General features: G+C 44.1%; 1 protein-coding gene across 1 annotated transcript in view; it reads left to right on the top strand.

Annotated features, from left to right (window-relative positions):
* Nucleotides 1-24,370, top strand: part of LOC135873822 (ATP-dependent translocase ABCB1-like) — a 65,442-nt gene that overhangs the window by 15,842 nt on the left and 25,230 nt on the right. The window contains exons 5-13 of the mRNA XM_065398436.1: nt 931-1,134; nt 1,629-1,799; nt 5,814-5,975; nt 6,868-7,092; nt 10,196-10,342; nt 11,292-11,396; nt 12,060-12,137; nt 13,520-13,603; nt 19,109-19,312. Of these exons, the coding sequence (XP_065254508.1) occupies nt 931-1,134; nt 1,629-1,799; nt 5,814-5,975; nt 6,868-7,092; nt 10,196-10,342; nt 11,292-11,396; nt 12,060-12,137; nt 13,520-13,603; nt 19,109-19,312 (1,380 nt within the window). The remainder of the gene's footprint in view (nt 1-930; nt 1,135-1,628; nt 1,800-5,813; nt 5,976-6,867; nt 7,093-10,195; nt 10,343-11,291; nt 11,397-12,059; nt 12,138-13,519; nt 13,604-19,108; nt 19,313-24,370) is intronic.

The raw sequence follows: 24,370 nt of genomic DNA, 5'->3' as shown, positions 1-24,370 counted from the left end.
AAGTGGTGTTAATCTTGGGGTTTTCTGCTGTTATCATTTGATGGTTATTGTCGGGCTTCCCATCGTTATCTCCTATTTGTTGTCTCACCTTCGGTGGTGCCTGCCTCACCTTTGAGGTCGTCAATGCTGTTAACATGTTTAGCATCAGATACAATGGATGTTTACTGATTGTCTCCTAGTCTTTCCAAGTCTCTCACTTTTTCTTGACCATCTGGACATTTGTGATAGCTTTCACACCTTACCTTTTCCTGATGCATGCATTCCTCATTCACACAAACAATCTCTTACAGAAACCTTCAAAGGTATAGAGACAGCAGTATTTTATATTCAGCAGAATACATTGTAAATCAAGCCTTGCTAAATCTTATAACTAAAACAATTCACATTGGGGCTTTAGGCCCTCAACATTCCTCTAATCTCCTTAACATAGATACAATACAAGATCCTGTCTCTTACATACTAAAACCTTAAAACAAAGAAATGTATATTTAACTAGAGTGCCTAATTTGTAATACATATAGGAAACCATAGTAGACATTATAACTTATCCTAAAACAAAAGGGTGACCATAATCAATCATAAGGATTGTTCTGGTCTGTCATTCCTTTCTGCTATTCAAAAAGGGTGGCTGGCAGGATGAAATCAAATCATACATTAATTCTCAAAGTACAATTATAAAACACTGCTCCGACAATATCCTTTTTGTTTATCCTGCTCCTTCCATTCTTCTAATCTGAGGTGATCGTGAAGATATATTTTTAATTTTTCCTGGTCATTTTGTTTAAATGTTATTGCTTTATTCCATGTGAGAAGCTGCTAAACAAATACTTAAGTCAATTATTATATCATTATTATTTTACCATTATAACAACTAATTATTTTAAATATAATACATTTCCTCAAACTCTTCATTTATGCCTTTCCACTCAGATTACCTTAGATGGACGAGATATTCGGACACTTAATATAAAGTGGCTAAGAGAACATATTGGCCTTGTAAGCCAGGAGCCTATTTTGTTTGCTACAACAATAGCTGAGAACATTTGCTGTGGCAGAGAGGGTATTACTGATTATGAAATTGAGAAAGCAGCTAAAGAAGCCAATGCTTTTGATTTTATATCCAGACTGCCTGATGTGAGTTCATGTACTTTTGAGCACCTTATAACTATGACGGATTCTTTGGTCTCTCTCTCTCTCTCTCTCTCTCTCTCTCTCTCTCTCTCGGTTCTTCTGAATTTTTGTGGCCCAAATTCACTGCTGGTGCAAATAGACGGTGCTTCACTAGTTTTTCACTAATGTTTTGTCATTTATTCCAATTGACAATTTGGCCCACAATGTTCTTAATTTACAATACTAACTGTATGTTACGTGGCAACATTTTTTAATAGGGTGGATAAGGAATTTCTATGGACAATGAGAGATTTTTTTTACCAAAAACACTGAATGTAATTGGCCAAGACAGTTCTTTTAGAAGTAATTATTCTTAAAGCGTTTATTGGAGTATCCATCACAAAACTTTTAAAAGAGGGAATTTCTGTTTGTGATGGTAACAATATGATGGGAGTGGGGGTGTAAAAGGATTTCAACTGACCCCTTCTGCAATCTCTATGCTCCTCTTGTTTTCTCAGAAATTTAACACCATGGTGGGGGAAAGGGGAGCTCAGTTGAGCGGAGGGCAGAAACAGCGAATTGCTATTGCCCGTGCCCTGGCAAGGAATCCCAGGATTCTGCTGCTGGATGAAGCCACGTCTGCTCTGGACACTCAGAGTGAATCTATTGTGCAAGCAGCTCTTGATAAGGTAGGAATCCTATTGCTAGAGTTATCAATCAATCAATATTAAGAAGCACAACAACCATATGGCAAGCTTGACATTAAAGATTATAGCATGCCATCCGTTTTTAAGCACAGCTCTCCACTGGTTTCAAGGAGGGCATTGAAATCAATAGGGATGCATGCTCAAATTTTGGTGTCAGGCTATGACCCTGTAATATTTAATCAAAACTCCATTAAGCAATCTCGGGTTGCCACCCCTGAAGCCCCTCCCCCTCTTCCACCTCTTTCCCAGAGGCCCTGCCTCCATCACTCGCTCCTCTCCCCACGCCCCCCCCCCCATTGCTCGCTGTACCATCTCAAGGAGCTTGCCTGCAGGTAGGAGGTGGCCCGGCTGAGCAGAGGCTGGTACGCATTAATGACCTGGCACTCTCCCTGCCCTGCGGTAACTGAACTTTTGGTTCAGGTGCCATAGGGTTGCCAAGTCACCAAAAGCTGGGCACCTGGAAACCCTAAATCGCACCTGGACACAGAAGCCAAAAGCCAGACTGTCCGGATAAAACCCAGACAGGTGGCAACCCTAAAGCAATCACAGGCTCTGTTTCTGTTAGCGTCATTCCTGATTGCCAGGATATTTGCATGTGGACAGAAGTCGTCTTTTTTAATGCTGGCCTGCACCACATCCTGCCTCACATCACAATTGCTTGCCTGGTGGTAAACTGTGAATGTGGCATCAGGAATTTAACTCCTACATTATCAAAGCAAGGTGCCAGCATTGTATGGATTTCTACAGGGCAATAATAAAAATACATTGTGCTTATCCAGCACTTTGTCTTCTCCAATCACTAAACAGAAGTTTTAATAATCTTCATAACACTGCTGGGACTTAGGAATTATTTTCTCCATTTTGCAAATGAGGAAACTGAGGCACGGACAGGTCAAGTGGACACACGGTGAGTCGGAGACAGAATCTGGAGCTTTGCCTGAGTGAGGCCTACAGGACTGGGCTGCAGCACTGCTTTAAGTTTCTGATGTGTATTTGTATATAACCAGTGGTGTATCCTAAAAATAAGCTCTATAAAAAAGCCGGCCTCCCACTAGTACTCAGTAATAGTAAACACAGAATAGCATAAGTTCTATGCATGGCTCAAGGGCACTATATGGCCCCCAGCATTTATCTGCAATAAATTTTAAGTCTATGGGCTTAAATTCTGCCTTCACTTATACCCATCTGACCACACTGATATCCATTAGGTTTGCAGCCCTCCAGGATTGGCTTGGAGTCTCCCAGAATCGGCATCGATCTCCCAGTGACCATTGGAAGCAATCCAGGAGATTTTAATGGGATGTTTTAAGAAAATGACATTGTCGTGTTGGGAAAAAAAATCTCCTGGAATAGCTTCAGTCAGAGTTGGCAACCCTAATATCAGCGGTAGTGCACAGTGTAATTGAGGGTAGTATTTGGGTGCTGAGCCCTTATATTCTGCATAGATAATATCATTATTTATACTGAATTACACACACACACTACATGAAAAGATCATTAAGATTCCGAAGTCAAGCACTCAAAATTTAGGGAATGACCGAATTAAAGTTGCTTGGTCAGCATTAATAAACCCTTGTGTGTCTGCATTAGGGGACAGTCTTCGGTTACATGATCACTGTAGCAGGGTGGACACCCGCTCCTGCCCTGAGGGGCTTAAAACAGCCCTAGGAAAGGGCTGTGGGAGGAGAAAGCAGCCACTGGGCTGACTGGGGGGGGAAGCAGGCAGAGCTGCAGCCACGCCCCAAACAGAGCCCAGCTGACCCCTATAAGAGGCTGCGAGCGAGGAGCCCAGGCAATCTCTCTCTGCCTTCAGAGAGAGAAGGGCCTGGCTGCTGGGAAGCTCATGGTGCCTAGAGTGAGGCAGGGCTGGGGAAAGGCCAGAGGGGCTGGGGAGCTAAAAAGCTGGTAACTCCCCAGGCTGCAGGGCGTTATCCAAGGCCCCATAGAGGCACTGGGTTGCAGAGAGAGGCAGCAGGTCCAGACCCAACCTTGCCTATGATGAGTGGCTTACACTGCAGTCTGCCCCAGGGTGCGGGGGCTAGTTGGTGACTGGCAGTAGCCTACAACTGAGGTGAAGTAGGGATAGGGGATGGGGGTTCCCCGCGGAGGGGAGACCCCGAGAGAGAGAGAGAGAGAGAGAGGTGAAAGGGGCACTGGAGTCCAGGGAGGGACATGGAGCCAAACGGCAGCGGGACACCGGCCAGCAGAGGGTGCTCGAGAGGCTGAATGAGCTAATTGCCAGAAGAGAGAGCAGGAGGCGCTGCAGGGGTGAGTCCCATTGCTACAAACACATACTATTTCTTCCACAGGGCCCCTGCTTCATTCAGTGCACAGGATGGTGCTATTCAACATTCAGTGCTAGTCAATATTTCTTTTTATCCTCAGCATTCAATGTATGCCCCCATGCCATTCAAACCCTGCTCTGAAAGCAAAATTATTAACTTCCTCATGGGCTTTTTTATACCTCTCATCACTCTAGTATCTGAGTGCTTCATAAACACTAATGAATTTATCTTCACAACACCCCCGACAGGTAAGGCGGTAGTATTACTCCCATATTACAGAAGGGGAACTGAGACACAGAGATGTTAATGTTGAAAGTTCATACTACTTTTGGGTGCATGATCTGCGATGCCCAGGACTCAATATTTCAGAGAATTGTGCATTATACAGCGCTATATATGTTAAAAGTACATCTCCCATTGACTTCAGTTGCAGTCGTGAATGCTCAGCACTTCTGCAGATCAGACCCCACTGCCTCAAGTCAGGCATCCAGAAAATGAGGACTACACAATTAGTACCAGCATCACATAGTAATAGGGTGACCAGATGTCCCGATTTTATAGGGCTAGTCATGATTTTTGGGTCTTTTTCTTATATAACTCCTATTTGCCCCCACCCCTTGTCCCGATTTTTCACACTTGCTGTCTGGTCACCCTACATAGTAACTCTGTGGCAGAGACAGGGCTAGAATCCAGTTCTCCAGGGCAGTATTCAACTGCTATAACAACGAGACCATCCTTTCTTTTCCTGCAATTCTCTGCCTCATTCACTACACACCTTACAACTTCTGCAACAAATAAGGTGGGTTTCCTGCATAACTTTGATTCCTTCCATAATCACTGTTCATTTTGCTCTCCCTACTCTTGTTTCCTGTGCCTGGAGCCACAACTCCCCCTGACTATAGGGAGGAGAAATTGCAGGCAAAGTCCTGCTCAGGCCCCACAGTCCTGAGCTGGAACATGCTTAGTCTCTCTGTGGGGATGGCGCATGTGCACTCCTGTCATACAATGCAGCGAGCTCAGACTGTCTCTTTGGGGAATTTAGCTGTTGAGCTCTAAGAAGTCTCTACTGAACACATGCAAATTGAGATTTTCAGAGCCTCATAACTCGGCCACATTTGGACAGATTTTCATGGGAATGGTAAAAGGCACATCCCTGATAACCAGTGAGACATGCCCATCTCCTCCAAATTTCAAGTCCTTGCTCTCGAGCATTTAGGTGATAAAGCTTCTCAATTAAACAGTTATAAGAATTTTTTTAATATGTGCAAAACAACATTATTTTTTCTCTAACCTCATTCTGAGAAACCATTGAACCATTTTTGCTGAAATTAAAAAAAAAAAAAAAAAAAAAGACAGCCGAGGCATTTACCAGCATGGAAAGTTTCAGCCCAAATAATTAAATCTTGGCAAAGTTATAAGCATCTTACAATTGGAAGTGTCAGGCAACCTTAGCTATAGGAATTGGTACTTGCATAGTAGCCTATAAAATTAATCCACTTTTCCCTGTCATTATTATAAATGTGTATTTTGTAATCAGAAGTGTCCTTTGGCTGTTAAATCAGACAGTATGCATGGAAATAATGATCAGCTATAAAGGGTCAGAAGGGCTTTTACGCTTGTATTTTCCACACTATTGCTGTGCTGTTAGGTAGAGATTTTTTTTTTTCCACCACATTTTAAAGTAAATCTATCGTTTTTTTCCCCCGGTAAGGCTAGGGCTGGACGTACTACCATTGTGATAGCTCACCGGCTCTCCACAATCCGGACAGCTGACATTATTGCTGGATTTCACAACGGTGTTGTTGTTGAACAGGGAACACACAATGAACTCATGACACAGAAGGGTGTCTACTATTCTCTTGTGATGCAGCAGGTAATGAGATGTGATCGAGCACTCCTGACTAAATGCTTCAGATGTACTGGCCATCTCTCTACTCCAGAAAATTATCTGTATATCTCACTCACAGGTGCTGATTTTTGTATTCGCTGGTGGGTGCCCTTCCTGTGTGACCTGTGGGCAGGGACTCGGGGGGAGGGGGGAGAGAGGGAGAGGGGGAGGCTGAGCAGGGATGGGATCTCTGGGTAGAGTGCGGGTGGGGCCTTAGGGAGGAAGAGGCCAATCAAGGGAGGGGCCCTGGGGTGGAGTGGTGGGCGGGGCCTTGGGGCGGAGCAGGGGCGGGGCCACAGCCCAGGGGCCCACAAAACATTATCCAGCCATGGGAGAGCTGAACACCCCCTATTTTTTTTTGGTGGGTGCTTGAGCCACGGAGCACCCACAGTGTCGGCGCCTATGATCTCACTGATACTATTGCTGACACATGCAGGTTCTGCACTCAAACAGCTGGGCCATTTTCGCTTTGCAGTTTCTGCATGTTTTCTAGTTGAGTGAAAGTTGATCATTCAATCTTCTTTATGAGTTGGAAGTGGTTGTTTTTCACCGGTAGCAGTGCTTCATATTTACCCAAAGTAATGAGTCAAAACATAACTGAGCAGAAGAGGTGGATGACCTCATAGAGCTGTTAGATTCCAGATTTGACTGACCTTTATAGATAGCAGGGGGGGGACATACAGAGCCAAATTCTCTGCTGGTTTAAGTTGCAACTGCACCAACTTATCCTGGCAGAGAACTTGGCCTATACAAATTACAATGTGAAAGTGACCACGAAACCAGTGTTTTTGTTTGTTTCCATACCAAGTATACTGTTCCTTCCCCTTGCTGCAAAGTGTCTTGTGACTGTGTATCACTGTTCTTTGCTTGTCACTAGGGTCATGGTGGAAACACTCAAAATGGGATGTCAGAAGATGAAGACTATGAGGAAGAGGATCTAGATGATCTCAGGATGGAGAACCTAACTGATGGTGGTGGTTTTGAAGAACCAGGAATCATTGAGATGGGAAGCATTCCTAAGGGATCCAGAAGGCATAAAAGCAGAAAGACCTCTTCTAAGAAAAAGTCATCTGAAAAGAAGAAGAAAACAAAGGAGAAAGAGGTTAGTGTTAAAATTTAGTTTAATCCTAAAGTTTAGTGATAGCTTGTGAGAATAGGAACAAAGGTGATTCTGTTTTCTTTTTTTAAAAGGCCTTAAGCCATGTCACCTTTGCTATGATCCTGTCATATGCATCATTGACCTGGGTGAATACTTGAATTGGGAATCTTCAGGGAGAACACAGGTCTAAATAAATCAGTCTGACCTCTTGAGACCAAATTAACCTGATACACAATATGGTGTTAAGGAGCTTTATGCTTGTTATCTTTTTATTAAGATGTTCAAACAAGTTCTCAACCTCTTGTCAAACTTCATAAGATCACGGTGTTAAGGCCACTGTCCTGGCCACGTTCCTACTCAAGTAATTAAATTATACCTACTTACACAGACATGGCATTTTACCAGTGGATGACACGATCCTTGTGATATGTATACCAGTTTTTAAAGCACTTTGGGATGAAAGGTGCTATATAAATGGAAATTATCAAAATTAATAATAGTGTTGGTCACATACTAAACAGAGAAAATGTTCAAAACTCTATTTTGAAATGCAGCCTAAATTAAAACGATAGAAAAGGTTTACCTTTTTCTCCAACCACCTCTCTCTCTGTTTCAATTGGGCCAGCTCCTGAGGTCCTTACTCTATTTTTATTCAGACAAAATTCCCCTTCATGTTAAGTATTTTTCCTGAGTTAGAACTGAATAAAAACCAGGTAAGGGCTTCAGGTTTTAGGCCCTGCTTCAATGGACTCATTGAAGTCAATTAAAAGAATTTCAGTGGTCCCTGGATTAGACCTTGGCCATGGGGCCAAGCAAGGACTTTATTGCAGAATATATATAGTTTGAACTGCACACAGTATAATTATTCACATCCTTGTATGAGGCTGGTTGTAGAAGACCTACAGAACATTTTTCAATCATCTGCCAGTGCAAAGAGCTAGAATATAAATTTAGGGTGAAATCCTGCTGACTTTGAAATCAATGGGAGTTTTGCTGGGATTTCTCCTATAATAAAAGGTTTGATTAGTGAATACAATTTCAGAATCCATAACGTACCTAACCTTGCCAGATGTTTCTGTTTGTTTCTCAACCTTTCTCAGCTCAGACCCTATTTGTAATGGTCTGTTATGACCCAGAGACTTCCTGAGACACTCCTAGACTCAATACTCCTCCCTCCACCCCCTTTGCAGGGATCCATCAGGGGCTTGGTGGGCCTCAGAGCTAAGATTCCAGATGTTCTAGCCAGATGTAAATAGCTGGGGAACTCCCCCCACCAGCAACTGGGGGGAGGGGTGGTAAACCAAGACACCCCCTCCAAAAACACACAACCCTCCCACACACACAGCCCGTGGGGGGGGGGGGAGAATAAGGGGTGGAGAGGAATAAGGGCTGAAGGTAAAATGGAGAGACTGGGATTCTGGGGATGTAATGGGGAAGAAGTTGGAAGGTCTGGGGAAGGAAATGGGGGCAGAGGGGTGTGGAGGTGCAGTTGGGGGCTGGGGGAAGGATATGGAGGCAGACAGGTCTAGGGGAGGGGTGGCAAACTGATAGCTCCCCAAAAACCACAGACATTTGATGCAGCCCCTGGAGAGAAGAGGGTAAAGGAGTGGGGGGATTTGGGGTACAAGGGTTACAGTGAGAGGTTGAGGGAAGGAGGTGAGGGGGCTGGGAGCCAGGATAGATGGTATGACAGAGGGAGGATCACTTGGCTGTGGGGGAAGGCTACATCATGGGGTCCAAAGTGGGGTGCAGGACAAGGGTTATGGAAGAGGGAGTGTTGCCCAGCTGTGAGGTGGGGGTTACATCAGGGAGCCAGTGTTTACCAGAGATTGGGATACCAGCTGTTCTCCCAGCTCCTGTCCCGCAGGGCTAGCTGGGCTTGGCTCCTTCCTCCAGGTGTTGCAACCTCAGAAGTTGCAGCACTGCTCAGGTTTGGCCTGGCCCCCCTGATGAGGGGGCCAACCAGACCAAATTTGTGAGAGTGGCGTTGCGACCACGTGCACCTGGTCACAAAGCCAGAGAGGGGAGCTGAGCCCATCCAGCCCTGTGATCCTTTAACACGTTCAGATGACCCAATTTTGGGTCGCAACCCACCAGTGAAGAAACCCTGCTCTAGGAGCTCTTTTTTTATTATAGTACAGTCTACTGGTAGAACACGATGCAAACAATAAGCACTGGATGCATTCTTACAATGCCCAGAAGTCCAGAACACACTTTTAATCTATTCATAACCGTTGCATTTGGGCCTTGTCAGAGGAAATAGATGGCAAGATACATGGCTTCAGAATTCATACTGTTTGCAGTAAAGTGAAGAAATCAGATGGGAAGACATGCAATTTTTGATGTCACAAAGTTCAGCAGGCTTGTATGGTTGAAGTGTGGACAGGCTTTTCCAGTCTCTGAAACACAGGCAAAGATAACCAGGCGAGGCCATCGCAACTGGCTGAAAACCTCATCTAATAATTTGTACCAGTTCCTATGTTTTCATTTCATTTTCCACAACTTCCTCAACAAATGTATGGACATTTTGAATAGTTCAGTGAAGCTGAACTGAGCTGCCATGTATTTTTCAAGGGAAATGAAGCCTAAATCACTGTTTCATATGCCTTTTCCATGCATCTGGTAATGATAGTCTGTTTTGTCTTTTACAAAATACAGACTAACTGACATAAGTAGACCCAATTGTATTACTGCCAAACCACTAGCATTTAGCAGAGGCTGAACTAGACTGATCTCTTTGTGTTCTGAACAGTGAGACTTTTAGGTCGTTATAATGATTCATGTGTTAAAGTTGCAATCCATGGTCACTGACCCTATTTGATATTTCACTGAACTATATATACCCCATCCCATCCACCACCCCCCCAGTTAACCTTTTGTTAAATTTATGCCTGCAGATTTTTTTGACTTGCAATTGCAGTTTTAAGACCTTAAATTACAGAGTGGCAAATCTTCAATATGTTTGCTCATTCAGTGTGTATGTTGGAGGCTGGGGTGAATTATCTGTGAACAGTTGCTAGGACAGTTTACTGATTTACCCCCTAGCTGCGGAAATTGTCATGTTCCACAACTTTCAGGGAACAGTTGAATTTTATCTCTTATGTAGGAGGAAAATCTCCCGGCTGTGCCTTATTCCAGAATTCTGGCTCTGAACAAACCTGAGTGGCTGCATATATTCTTTGGCGTGATTGCTGCTGCCTTCTCTGGTGGCATCCACCCTGCATTTTCTGTTCTATATGGAAAAATCATTGGGGTAAGTTCAGAACTGTATGGTAAACTAACGAACCAAGCACAAATGCAGAACTTTAAATCCTGCTCGACCCTCCAGCTAGTCCTCTCTAGTGATGCCTTAGAGCCTCCTTCTACTCCCACCGTCAATGAACTCTACAAGTCTTTCCATTGACTTTAGTAGGAACTTGATCAAGCCCTTGATCTCCTCTCCCCACTTGAGATTTCTTGCCTATTTTCCAGCCCCGTATTTGGAATGACTTCACCTTTCCAGTGAAGCAAATCACGTTCCCTTATCAAACTCAGTTTTCGTTTACCACTCTCCACTGTTGAGCACATTCCCTGCCTTGTACCCGACCCTACTCTTTGCATTGTACCCATTCTCTTCAGACAGTAAGCTCCTTCAAGGTACTTTGCATTCCAACATGGTTGTAAGTACCAGGGACGTCCAAGGGGCCGTCTGAATAATTAACCCCTTAATTCCTGAATCATTGCAGGAAAGAAATGGAGTCTTCCTTTGGATTCCAGTATATGATTGTTGGAAGCTGCTGGGAGTTGGAGCAGCAGCCAGGGGGAATGGTTGGAGCAAGATGTTTAGGAAATCTTTTATCTTCGGGCAAGAGAAGAGGGGTGTTGTAGTCAGCTGGAGGGGAGGTGGATGGTCTGACGGAACGACAGCATTCAGTGGAAGGCAGATAAGAGCTGGTGAAGTGGCAGCCTGGAGGCAGGGTTTAGTGGAACTGCAGCTCCCAGGCAAATGAGGAGAGGGTCTGGTGGAGGGTTGGAGAAGGAGCAGCTGATGAGAGGCAGGTCAGCTGGGAGAGGTGGAGTGACCTCCTGGCCAGCAGCAGAAAGCTGAGAGGTGGCAGAGTTCAGGTCCCGGGGAAGAGCTGAGAGGAGGTGAAGTTCAATAGTTTCTACAGTGTTTCCTGAGCTATTGTAACTGGTGGTCACTTTGTGCTTTTCTTACATAGGCTTTTCAAGAAACAGATCCTGAAAAAAGGAGCAAAACCACCACATTGCTTTCTCTAATGTGTCTTGTACTGGGAGTGCTCAGCTTAGTAACACACATAATCCAGGTAAACTTCACTACATTAAAAAGTCAAAGCTGAGTATCTGGTCACATACATTATGGTCAAGATTTTCAGATCTCGTTGAGAGGCTATGTTGGGGACATAATGCAACTTTGTATGCACTATGTTTCTTAAAAATTGTTCCAGAGCCATGCCACTGAATGACTCAAGTGGCTGGTATGGAATACAGAGCCATACCCTTCCCGATTGCCAGTTACAAAGCAGCCCAGGGCCTCAATGTCTGAAAGGTGCTGCTGACCGTTCTGTGTCCTTGGGGGAATGCGTTTGGGCACAGCCCAGTTCCACTACATTGGTGTGTATGTTACAAAAAACACCGGCCCAGTCGGCACTGTTAGATAGCAGAGTGAGTAGTGAGGCTAAGGAATGAGTAAGCAGGGAAGGTGACTCCACTGCTGACCTCTGCAGCTGGCTGCGAAAGCGTGTGGGGGGGCAGTATGAGGAAACTTCAGTTTTCAGGAATGTGTGTGGTACCTTTCACCAGCTTTAAACTAACATGTGAAACCATATCCCAAAACACTGTGTAGGTTCTGTAAAATGTGTGGCTGAATGGTTGAAATATCATCACATTTACAGCGGGTTGTTCTAAATATGACTTTACAGCCCAGCACATACAATTCAACTGTTTTATTTCCCATTCTCCCTTTTCAGGGATTCATGTTTGGAAAGTCTGGAGAAGTTCTGACCAAGAGATTGCGATCTTTGTCATTCAAAGCATTGCTTCAACAGGTATGGGCCACGTTTCTGGGTCAGAGCGATAGACAGCAAATATGCAGCACTCCTGCCATGTGAGCCAGATGGCTTTTGTGGGCTGATGTGTGTATAACAGCATGAAAATTCCTGGTTCTCTGCAGCCTGTGTAGAGCCTCCCTCCAATACAGCTTCGAGACAACCCATCCTTTTAGTGAAACTTTACCAATGCACAAGCGGCAAGTCTCTGAGCACACGTGCAAAACAAAATAAAGCAAAAACATGTACAAATTAACTCAGTGCTGCTAGGAGAGCTGTCTAATTTTGATGCCATCTCTTTCAATATCGACCATCCTGAAGAGTGTATAAAACATGCATGTATCTGAGTGCATTGGTATATTTGCAGAGATTAACAAAACAGAAGTTAAATCTCTATCTGACCCTGATGGTCATGATATAAATGTTTAGATAAATAGGTTTAGATCTGTTTGCATCAAACTCCATAGCAAACGGAACATATCATAACAGGTATATAGGTTCTCAAAGCATTATCTTTGCTCACTAGAGTGATTTCTCTAGTCAAGGTGACCAGCTGGATCGTGAATGATTTACAATAATATTATTGCAAAATGACTGCCCTTGGATACTCCCTGCTGATGGATCCCTGGGAAAGGACACACCTCTATTTGTTCCTTGCAGAGGATTCTCTGTGGGTGAATGATTAGGCACCCTGCACACCCATTGGTAGCGCTTGGTATCACAGGGTTCTGCATATGCACAGAAGCATTCTAAGGGGATAGGGGAGGAGAGGGAAAATTACAAAAAAAACCCCAAACCTCTCCTTCTTTTCCACTACCTTTAAAGATAATAAAGTTGATTCTCCTCCCACATGCACCCATATTGATCAGGAATAGGTCTACAGAAGTCAGTGTAATATAAAACGTGGACGAGAGGAGCACTGTGCGTATCAGATGTTGGTATGGGCGTGGAAGGCACTCTCATTATGGTGTAAAAAGAACGAGGAGTACTTGTGCCACAAGTACTCCTTGTTCTTTTTGCTGATACAGACTAACACGGCTACCACTCTGAAACCTGTCATTATGGTGTATGACACATACGTGACTCTAAATTCTAAAATCTTTGCAGGTGTTAGCACCTGGACTGTTAACAGTTTAATGTTCTGAGGGTAAGAATAGTTTATTTTAAGATCGTTTTCAGTTTATCTGACAAATGTTATTCATCACAAAAGAAAAGTGAGTATCTTAATGGTTATGTTGTGTCTCTCTCTCTTCCCCACACACACATGCTAGTCAAGCTTTAAATGTCCATACATTGTAGAAATGACTCTGACAAGTCTGAGTTACGATAAGAACATTTCATTTGCAAAAGCAAAAATAACGGAACCATCTATTCCTTTGCAGGAGATTGGGTGGTACGACGATCCTAAAAATGCCATAGGGGTTTTGTTAACCAGACTAGCTACAGATGCTTCACAAGTCAAAGGGGTATGTTTGTTTTTGTTTTTACATTTTGCTTACAAATATGAATTTCAGTGTTGCCCAGGGACGATGAAATTATTTTGGACAACGAGTTGGTAAATCATCTCTAGAGACTGGCTGACACATTTAAATAGCACACTATCAACATCTTGGAAACCGTTTCACTAGTCCCAATTTATGACGATTATAAAGCTTCGGCAGATGTCCGTACACCTTCCATTTCCTTGCTGTAAGCGGCTAAGTAAACACCTTAGTAACTTTAAAAGTTAGCCATGTCCAAGGGCCAGTGTAAGCACTTCTGCACCACTTAAACTGCCTGATGGAGCAAAGTCTTCAGTGTATGAAGTGGCCCTAAAGCCCCACTTCAGTTGCTTGGAGGGGCTGTAGTGTGGGAGAATTGCATTGCAGCCAATGCCTGAACTCATGTTGACATGGGTACATTTCTTCTTCCCAGCTCTGTACACTGCATTTCATACACAGAAAGACGGTTTATGTGGGCTTTATGGGGTGAAGTGAGTTGTCATTAATACAGAGTATCAGTGATGGCAGAAGCACGAGGGACTGTGAGACTTCGGGGAGTGGTGTAGGATAGGAGCCACTGAAAATCCTGCAGGTAAGTGGCAAATTCTGCAGAATTTGCCAATCTCCCCTTTCCTTCCCACCACACGACCCGATCAAAAAAATTTTGAAGAAAAAAATCAGCCATACTTTTTAAAATAAATTCACTCATGAGCAAAGAGTAATAAGTTTCCTGATTTATTCAATATTTTAAAATAAAATTAAATTTCTACTTCACTCGTCTTTAAATAATAATAATCTTCCTCAATTCCCGGATTCACTAGACTGACTAGATCCTCAGACTCACTAGATTTCATACTCCCTCCCATCTCCTCTTTACTGGCCAGCACAGAGTGGGAATCAATCAAATATTTGACTGAACATATAATTACACTGCTCTACAGCCAAAATGCTTCTGAAATAAATGTAGTCAAACATTACTAATTCTGGGTCACTGAGAACAAAAATGATGCTTAAAATTGTTGATTGGCTCTAGTTTTCAAGATATGCTATTGGGTCAGTATATACGACCCTTGACTTGGGAATGGCGGAGGATAAGTGAGTTATAAAGGGAAGGGATCTCAATTTAAACCAGAAATGACTAAAATACATCTTTGACTGGATCTATGAATAAATCTATGACTGGGTTTGGACAGTACTTGCTTTTTAGGCAAAACAGTGAATGATGCAATCTGAAGCTGGTATTGCGTCATACATGATATGAATTGCATCCTGTTATTCCTAGAAGTCATGGATGATGCAATCATAACGAAGCTTACATCACTCTGCTGAACAAATTGCCCTATATCAGCTCTAGAAATCCTACAGTGTCGTGCTCTCTTATTTGTCAGTGTTTGATTTTGCAAAGGGACACATTTCTGTTTAGCCAAAGTGAGCAGAGATGCCTCGTACTTGTGTGAACAGTGCAGATAACTTCTGCTATGTTTGTGGTGAAGTGACTTTTGCATCACAAAAGCGTAGTATAACCACTATGGTTAAGAAAGCCTATCACCTTTATTTTGGCTGCAAAATTGGAGATCAGGACAAGAGGTGGGCCTCACACATATGCTGCAACACTTGTGCAACAAATCTTCGCCAGTGGTTGAACAGGAAAAGGAATGCCTTTTGCAGTGCCAATGATTTGGAGAGAGCCAACAGATCATACCAGCAATTGTTACTTCTGCATGGTGCCTCCAGTTGGGAAAGGTGTGTCAAAGAAGAAAAAGTGGACTGTGCATTATCCAAACATTCCATCAGCTATACGCCCAGTACCCCACGGAGAAGGACTGCCGGTTCCTGATGCACCAGAATCATTCTCACTTGAGTCAGACGAGGAAGAGGAAGAGGATGAAACTTCTGGTCCTGAACCATCAATGTCACAGGACCCACATTTTCTCCCATCCTCCTCCTCTGAACCACACCTCATAACACAAGGTGAACTGAATGACCTTGTCAGGGATTTGGAACTACCCAAGAGTAAGGCAGAGCTGTTGGGCTCCAGACTACAGCAGTGGAATCTCCTGGCAGGTGATGTTAGGGTTTCCATGTCCCGTGACCGTCAAAAGGATCTTGTCCCATTCTTCTTCATGGAAGGTGATCTTGTAGCCTGCAACAACATCGATGGTGTGATGGCAGCCCTCAACATCGTTCACGATCCAGATGAGTGGAGACTGTTCATTGATTCATCGAAGACGAGTCTTAAAGCTGTTTTACTGCATAATGGCAATGTTTTGCCACCAATTCCAGTTGGTCATGCAGTCCATATGAAGGAAACCTATGACAACATGAAACAACTTTTGAGGTGCATAAACTATGACCAACATCAGTGGCAGCTTTGTGGCGATTTGAAGGTTGTTGCTCTCTTGCTTGGTCTGCAGACTGGATACACAAAGTACTGCTGTTTTCTCTGTGAATGGGATAGTCGTGCAAGAGATTCCCACTACATCAAGAAAGATTGGCCACTCCAAAAGTCATTGGAGCCTGGGAGGAAAAGTGTTCAGCATCCACCACTTGTTGAATCAAGGAAGATTTTGTTACCACCCTTACACATCAAGCTGGGTCTGATGAAGAACTTTGTCAAGGCCATTGACAAAACACAAGCAGCTTTCAAGTACCTCCGTGGAAAATTTCCAAGGTTAAGTGAAGCTAAGATAAAGGAAGGTGTCTTTGTTGGTCCTCAGATTCGTGAACTTCTTTGAGATGATGCATTTGACCATGCACTGCGTGGCAAGGAAAAGACGGCATGGAAAGCCTTCCAGTTAGTGGCAATAAATTTTCCCGGAAACAACAAGGCAGACAACTACAGGTTGTTGGTGGAAAACCTCCTCAAGGCATACAAAAGCCTTGGTTGCAACATGTCACTAAAGATACATTTTTTGCACTCTCATCTAGATTTTTTTCCACCGAACTGCGGAGCAGTGAGCGACGAGCACGGCGAGCGATTTCACCAAGACATTGCAACAATGGAGAAACGCTATCAGGGCAAATGGAGCCCATCAATGCTTGCAGACTATTGCTGGACAGTGACAAGAGATGCTCCATTTAATGAATACAAGAGACAAGCCAAGAAGCGCCGAGTAGACACTGAATAGGACTAAACTATGTACAGAATAGTTTTTTGCCTTTTGTTTCATAATAAATTTTATTTATATAACCCTTTTGCTGATTTTTAAACTGTTACATAAACAGGACAGGTGAAATATTATCATGTAAAGCAACCATAAACACATGAAAAGACCTAGGTTTACAATTTATGATTAAAACTCTACTATCTACACAATATACAGAGACATAAAATGTAAAAACTTAAATATCTTAGAAACAGTAGCCAATCAGTTGTTTTAATTGTCATATTTGAATTCAGCACATCAAAATACATAATAAATAGCACATTTTATCTCTGAAGCAGACGACGTCTCAAAAATTGTAGACCAGTGTTACTTGAACCTTTAAAAACTGCAACTTAATTCTTGAGGATAAGGTCCATCATCCCAGCTGTCAAGGTAAAACAGGAAGAAGGTGGTGCATGGGATCCAAACTATTAAAAAAGCTTAACAGATCAAAATGAACATCAGAACATTTCATTCTCCGGAGCAGTGGTTCTCAACCGGCTGCGAGAAGGTTTCAGGGGGTCCGCCAAGCAGGGCCAGCATTAGACTCGCTGGGGCCAAGGGCAGAAAGCCAAAGCCCCACCTCATGGGGCTGAAGCCCAGTTCCCTGAGCCCCACCACATGGGGATGAAGCCAAAGCCTGAACAATGTAGCTTCGCGGGGGGTCCTGTGACATGGGGCTCCAGGCAGTTGCCCTGCTTGCTACCCCATAATGCCGGCCCTGGCTTTTATATGCAGAAAACCAGTTATTGTGGCACAGATGGGCCATGAAGTTTTTATAGCATGTTGGGGCGGGGAGCGGCTCAGAAAGGAAAAGGGTGAGAACCCCTGCTCTGGAGAACAAAGAAATATCAGTGAGTGAGAGACAAGGTGGGTGAGGTAATATCTTGTATTGGACAAACTTCTGTTGGTGAGATTGGCAAGCTTTTGAGCTTACACAGAGCTCTTCTTTAGGTCTTCTTCACCAAAAGAAGTTGGTCCAATAAAAGATATTACCTCACCTACCTTGGTTCCAGGCTATTAGAGAGACAACACGGCTACTGCTAAGTACGTGGGCAGCCATATGTTGTGCTAGCTGAAGTCTCAAAGTGATCTTTATGTATAAGCCCCTAGAGTATATGGCAATAATTCATCTTGGCATTGGTTTGGTTTTATAATTTTATTGAACACAAAAGTCTCTTGAGGGCAGGAAAGCCTCTGGCTAGCAAAGAAAGAATCATACTTCCCACCCAAGGTTCTCTTGGTTTGTCCACAGTGCGATAATTGAAAGATGGATTGTTTCCACAAAACTTTCCATTTCATCTGCAGGCATGAGTAGAGTTGGCCAACATGTTTTCAGTGAATGGTATTTTTGCTGAAATATGTGTTTTTAGGGACCCCAAATCTATTCATGAATTTGGGTAAAATTTGACAAATAGTCAAAAGAGATAGGAAGGGAGATTTGTTTTAAGTCTAAATGTTTCATTTTGACCATTTAAAAATATGCCATTTCTACTTTTGTTTTGAAATGGTATTTCATTTTCAAATTTGACCAAATAAAAAAGAGAAGAAAAACACTGCAAAATGGCCAAATCAATACCAAAAAAGAGTGGGTGGGGGGGAGGGGGAGAGTTTTTAGTGAACCAAAATGTTTTGGTCAATTTGAAGTATTATTTTTTTATTCGACAAAATTTTTTTTTAAAATTGTTTCAGATCTAATCAAATCAATTCCCCTCCCCCCCCCAATTTTCCAGTTTGGCCCCCAGCTGGAAAATCCACAGTTTGCTCAGCTGAGCCATGAGTATTGTCACAGTTTACATAGATCCCTTGTGCCAATTATCAGTTTTACATTTCTTGATGACATGGATGTGCAGATCCTCAGGGAGAGAAGAGCTCTTTGGTGTGAACGCTCATTTCCTGCTGCTAACGCTGCTGAAAACAAAGTGCCTAATTAAAGGAACCTGCAGCTTCCATTATCTCCAGCTGATGTACAGCACCTATGAAAATCAGGCCCTAGGTGCCTTAAGCTGGGCACCCAATAACTGACATGCCCCAAATTAGAGGCTGTTGGCTCTTCATGATTTCTGTGCCTTGTTGTGGCACAGGAGGACCCTGATATTTTTTGTTGAATTGAGCCCATGTGGCCACATTTTCATCAGGCTTCCTGAACCTCACCCACACGTAGGGGTATTTGCATACGTAATTGTCCATATGGGTTTTTGCATATACAATTGTCCATTTTAAATGCACAACATTTACGATTCTTCTCCCTCTGAATATTTATCCTGAGTGAACGATGATTTCATACATTTGATCTATATTTTGTGTCTCACGAATTAACTTTGGACTCTTTTGCTTTTAATAGGCTACTGGAAGCCGACTTGGCTTGTTCACTAAGACTGCCGCTACCCTTCTGACCGCCATCATTATTGCTTTTGTATATGACTGGCGATTAACTTTGCTTATCCTGGCCTGCATTCCTTTCCTTATTGCTGCAAGTGCTATTCAACTGAGCTCTGTGGCTGGTCAGGCATCAAAAGATCAAAAAGCTTTGGAAGAGGCCGGACGAGTAAGATCTCCAATATAAACTAAATGGGTATAATGTTATATCGTTTTAAGGACAACATTGTCAGTGGTGATTTTCTACAGAAATTACTCTGAAAATATATTAAATAAAACAGTGATAAAGAGAGACATTCTATTATAGTGGGATGCTAGCTCCACTCTAGTTAAGGTTGAGGATTACTTTTTTTCTTATTGCTTTAAAATCCACACAGTTACTCATATTGCCTTGAAATTCAATGGCAAAACAATTATGTTAACCCAAAGTTAAGGTTGCTTGGTGGCAGGTCATCCCCTTGGAGAATCTTGAGTTGAGCAAAACTCAAACTTCTGAACATCAGGAATTGCAGAGTTAAAGTTGCCCAGGCAACCTTAACTCTGCCCTCTTTCAGTAATTCCCCAGTGCTCCCTATTAACACACATACCTTTATTCTGCCAACCCCACAATTGCTGAAATGTTTAAGCTCTTCACTTTCTTCTACAGTCCATTCAATGTCACCCCCAGGATTCCATCTTACACTATGAAAGGACAAAAAAGGTTAGGGGAAGGTTGACCATGCTAGCTTCCCTCTAGCCTCTTTCAGCTATGCCTCACTGTGCATGTACTCTCACTGGTCCTTGGCACTGTAAAGATTCAGAAGGTTCCAGATCGTGGCGCTCACTCTCACACTTAGCCAACTCCCCAGAAAGAATATCATACATGTACAATGTGAGAACCGCTTTACAGCCTTTTACAGCTCCCGTGCCCTGATGGTACATCTCAGCTGGGAGGTGATTCCCAGGTCTCATAGACATACCCATGCTAGCTCTGCTTGAGCTAATGCACTAAAAAGAGCAGTGTAGCCAGGACGGTGGCTTGGGAGAGCCTCACAAGTAGTATGTGCCCAGGGGGTCTGGGTGGGTTTGTACTCATGCAGGTAGCTCAAGCCACTGCTCATGCCACCATAGCTATGCACAGTGGGTACATCTATGCGAGCTGGGACTCGCACCTCCCAGCTTAAGTGTAGGGCTACTGTTACATACAGGATACCATCTCAACGTACACTTTCACTTAGCCATCCTGAAAGCATTAGAATCCTTTCAAATTCCACCTCACAGCTGGCAATATCTTTGTAATTAAAGCCCCGTGCCCTGTTACTGACATAACCTACACAATTCCCCATAGAACTGAGACATTTGGGGGGAGGGATAGCTCAGTGGTTTGAGCATTGGTCTGCTAAACCCAGGGTTGTGAGTTCAATCCTTGAGGGGGCCACTTAGGGATCTGGGGCAAAATCAGTATTTGGTCCTGCTAGTGAAGGCAGGGGGCTGGACTCAATGACCTTTCAAGGTCCCTTCCAGTTCTAGGAGATAGGATATTTCCATTTAAACAAACAAACAAAAACATACTTCATCCTGAAGGTACACATCCACCTCCTGCCTTTTCACACACATAGATCTCTTTATATCTCAGTCACAGCTCTGTCACACATCTCCAAGTCATCCATAGATCTCGCTAACACACCTACCAAGCAGAGCTAACTACTTCCTCCGCTCTTCAGTTCAGCTCCATCTGCCACTGAGCACGCTCACTTTGCCTGGAGTGTGCATAGATAATGATTGCTTATATGCCAGCTTGCTACTGAAAATACCCTTTCTAATACAGCCCCTGTGCCCTGCTAATGATATAAGGTACACAGGATCCTGAAGGTACATACCTAGCTCCTCCCTTTGTTCGGACATTGGAGGGTGGCAAACACAGAGTTCCTCCTGTCCTAAACTCTGCTCTGCTCTCTCACATACCTCAGAGTGATCCACACATCCTCACATCACCAACACACTTACCAAGCAGGCCCAGCTACTGTCTCCACCATTTAGTGTAGGTACACCTAGCATCCTGATTGCAACTGGAGTATATGCAAATAATTCCCATCGGCTACTGCCAGCTGTAGGGAACATGGGGTGGGCAGCCTTTTTTTTTTTTTCTTGTCCTGTAATATTGTTAGATGGAATTCTGTGGGTGACAGTGAATGGGCTGTAAAAGGAGGTAAAGAGCTTGTACATGTCAGCGGCTGCGGGGTTGGCAGAGCAAAGGTATGGGTGTTAACTGGGCACTGCGGAAAGAGGGCAGAGGTAAGCTTGCATGCACAACCTTACTTGTGCATCTCCTGGTTTTCAGTAGTTTGAGTTTTGTTCCACACAGCATTCTACAGGGGTACGACATACCCACAAGCAACCTTAACTCTGCATTTAACGGCGTTCTTTGCCATGGAATGTCCAAGGTTTTTTGTGTTTGTTTGTTTTTTAAACAGGAAAAGCTCTGGTGGCGTTAGGAGGTAGTGGCCATATAGGTAGTTGTACATCTAGTGTTCCACAATTAGCATTCTGAGCCAGCTGCACCTCCTGACACACACATTCATCAGCTGTGCCTCACCAGCCCTGCTTCAGCACACCTCCCCTGCCATACTTCTGACCCATTCACTACATTCCCCCATCCCCACTACCATACAGAGGCCTCCCTATTGCAAGCAGGGAACACCTCTCCCTGAAGTTTTCACTCCCTGTGTACTAACTTTTCTATTGCTGTCACTTCCTCCCTCCTCTAAGCTGACTCACATGCAGTGCCTGGGGTGAAGGACAGCTGTGTTCCAGTGGCATAGTGTTCCTGGTCGTGTTTCAGAATGGCTAGAGGGTGGGGTTTGTAGCAGGCTGGTGGAGAAATCACAGATAGGGTTTGTGTTCCAAAACACTGACAATTTTATGTTTGAGAGAAAAATCCTCTGACCCCTTTCCGATAGATGTGCCCCATCTTCAAGAACAGTGCAATGTCAGAGCTTGTAATGGTTTCTGGTAGGCCACGAACTCTCCAATTAATGTGCGTCCAGTAGCTTTCCTGTAGTGTTGGGGTGCACTGACAGAGCTGGGAGGTCCAATGGGTCAGGTGCACTGGTAGAAGTGGGGTATAGGAAGGTTGGGGTACACTGGAAGGGCTGGGGCTGCAGGAAAGTTGGGGAGCATGAGGGGTTGGGGTGCAAAGACAGCTGTGGGATGCAGGGAGTTAGGATGCCAAGACCAAGCTGGGGGTTGGGGTGCAGGAAGGTTGAGGTGCAGGATGGCTTGAGTTTATTGGCAAAGGGGGCACATGGGTTGCAGTGCACGGCTGGGGGTGCACTGGCAGAGCTGGGGGGTCACGTGCCTCCATCACCTGAACCGCTTATCTCCCCTACCACCTATTCCTAGTTACCCCAATCCACCCTCCCAGCAGGGTTGCCAATTCTGGTTGAACCTATTCCTGGAGGTTTCCTCACATGACACAATCTTTAAAGATTAATCTTTAATTCCTGAAAAACAACAAGGAGTCTGGTGGCTTTGTGGATACAGACTAACACAGCTACTCCTCTGATACTTTAATTCTGGGAAACTCCAGGACAATCCTGGAGGTTTGGCAAGTGGCAACCCTCATTCCAAGAAAGTTTACACATCCAATTTTCCACCCAAATGCTTTGATTGCATTTCTCCCAAAATGAAATTACCTCCTATGACTCTCACATTGTAGCAATCTCCAGCCACTCAGTTCAAAATTCCTTTTGTCTTAGGTGGGTGTTGTAATTAACTTATCTTTAGCAGTGTTAATTGAAGGGTGAGTTCACAGCCATCCAGTGGTCTATGATTCATCTTCCAGTCCTTAGTATCTACCTATGAATTCTAGATCTAGAGTTCTAGCTCTACGTTTTTGGGTTTTTTTAAACACCCACCACCTAGAAACTTTTTTTTAAAAATGGCTGTTTTTAGGGCTTATATCTCCAGAACGTCTGGCTCAACAGATATCAAGTTTGGGTCACTAACCCTACCCTACCGTCTCCTGAGGTGCACCACTATAAATTGGTGAACCTTATGGGGGTGCAAGATACGTGTAGTGATCCAAATTTGGGGTCATTTGACCAAGGGGTTTTCAAGATGTTATTTCCCACCAAATAATCAGCTTTTCTAAAGGTTCATTCTAGAAATGTTTTTTTGCCCACATCTAGAGATCAGACCACGGGTCTAATCCTGGCACAAGGGTCTCACTCACTTGAGGGTGACCTCCAGAGAATGCATGGCATCCATTAGCCCTTTGGGGGAAGCAAGATTCAGAACATTATCAGCAAAAGAGTTTGGCCATCCACTTAGGCTCTTGAGTAAAGGTCAAGCACTCCACAAGTTACACTGAGCACGTATGTAAAGCGAACTCCAAAGGATTTGCAGGTAGAATATGGTCAAAGCAGCTGGATAGACTGAAGAGATGCACAGTAAGTGTTTGTTCCTGAACTCCCCCAGCTAGTGACAGTTCACGGCCCCCCTTTGCTGAAAATCTGGAAAAGCTTGGCTGGCATGTTGCTAAAATCTGTTACTATCAGGCTTTTATTTTGGAGGAGGGTGTAATGTCATCAAAGTATTTTTGTTTTAAAATATAGGCGTGCAAATGCTTGCTGGCAAGAGAGGAGCATTTTAGGGGATGGAGGAGTTAAGGGAATAGGGTGAGAGGGGTTTGGGGCTGCACGGAGAAGAGGGGGGATTATGGGGAGGGAGATAAATGGGAACGGGTGGTAGAGGAGGTTGGGTTTGGGGAATGGATACTGGGAAGCAGACATGAGGGTTTGTTGCAGAGGGTCTGGGGGGAATAGGGGCAGCTCCACATTCTCCCCGTCTGTCCCTTTTGTGTGTGCTTGAATCTCGGGGACCCCCTAGCTCTCTAGGGGAGTCTTAGCTTCTCTGTCCACCCCCTGCATGTGAGGTGGAAATTGGGGGGGGGGCTTGCCTCTCTGGGGGTGTCTGAGCCCTGCACCTGACCCCCCTCTGTTTGCCAGGCTCTGAAGCTACCTTGCCCAGCCGTGGGGATCTATCTGCCTTCCATGCCCCCTCTCATGTGAGCCAGGGTCTGCAGTAGGCATTGCTTTCTGGAGACATCTAAGCCCCCCTCCCTACCTCCTCACATGAATTGGAATCTGGGGTGCTTTGTCCCTCTAAGGGAGTCTGGCCCCCTCTCTCTACCTCTCCCCATGTGAGCTTGGCTCAGGGAAATCCGGGTGCACTGAGTGGGAAGCTT

Source organism: Emys orbicularis, chromosome 2 (assembly GCF_028017835.1).
Source record: "Emys orbicularis isolate rEmyOrb1 chromosome 2, rEmyOrb1.hap1, whole genome shotgun sequence".
Classification (NCBI taxonomy): domain Eukaryota; kingdom Metazoa; phylum Chordata; order Testudines; family Emydidae; genus Emys; species Emys orbicularis.
Note: the sequence above shows the minus strand (reverse complement) of the source record. Positions and strands in the feature narration are given on the sequence as shown.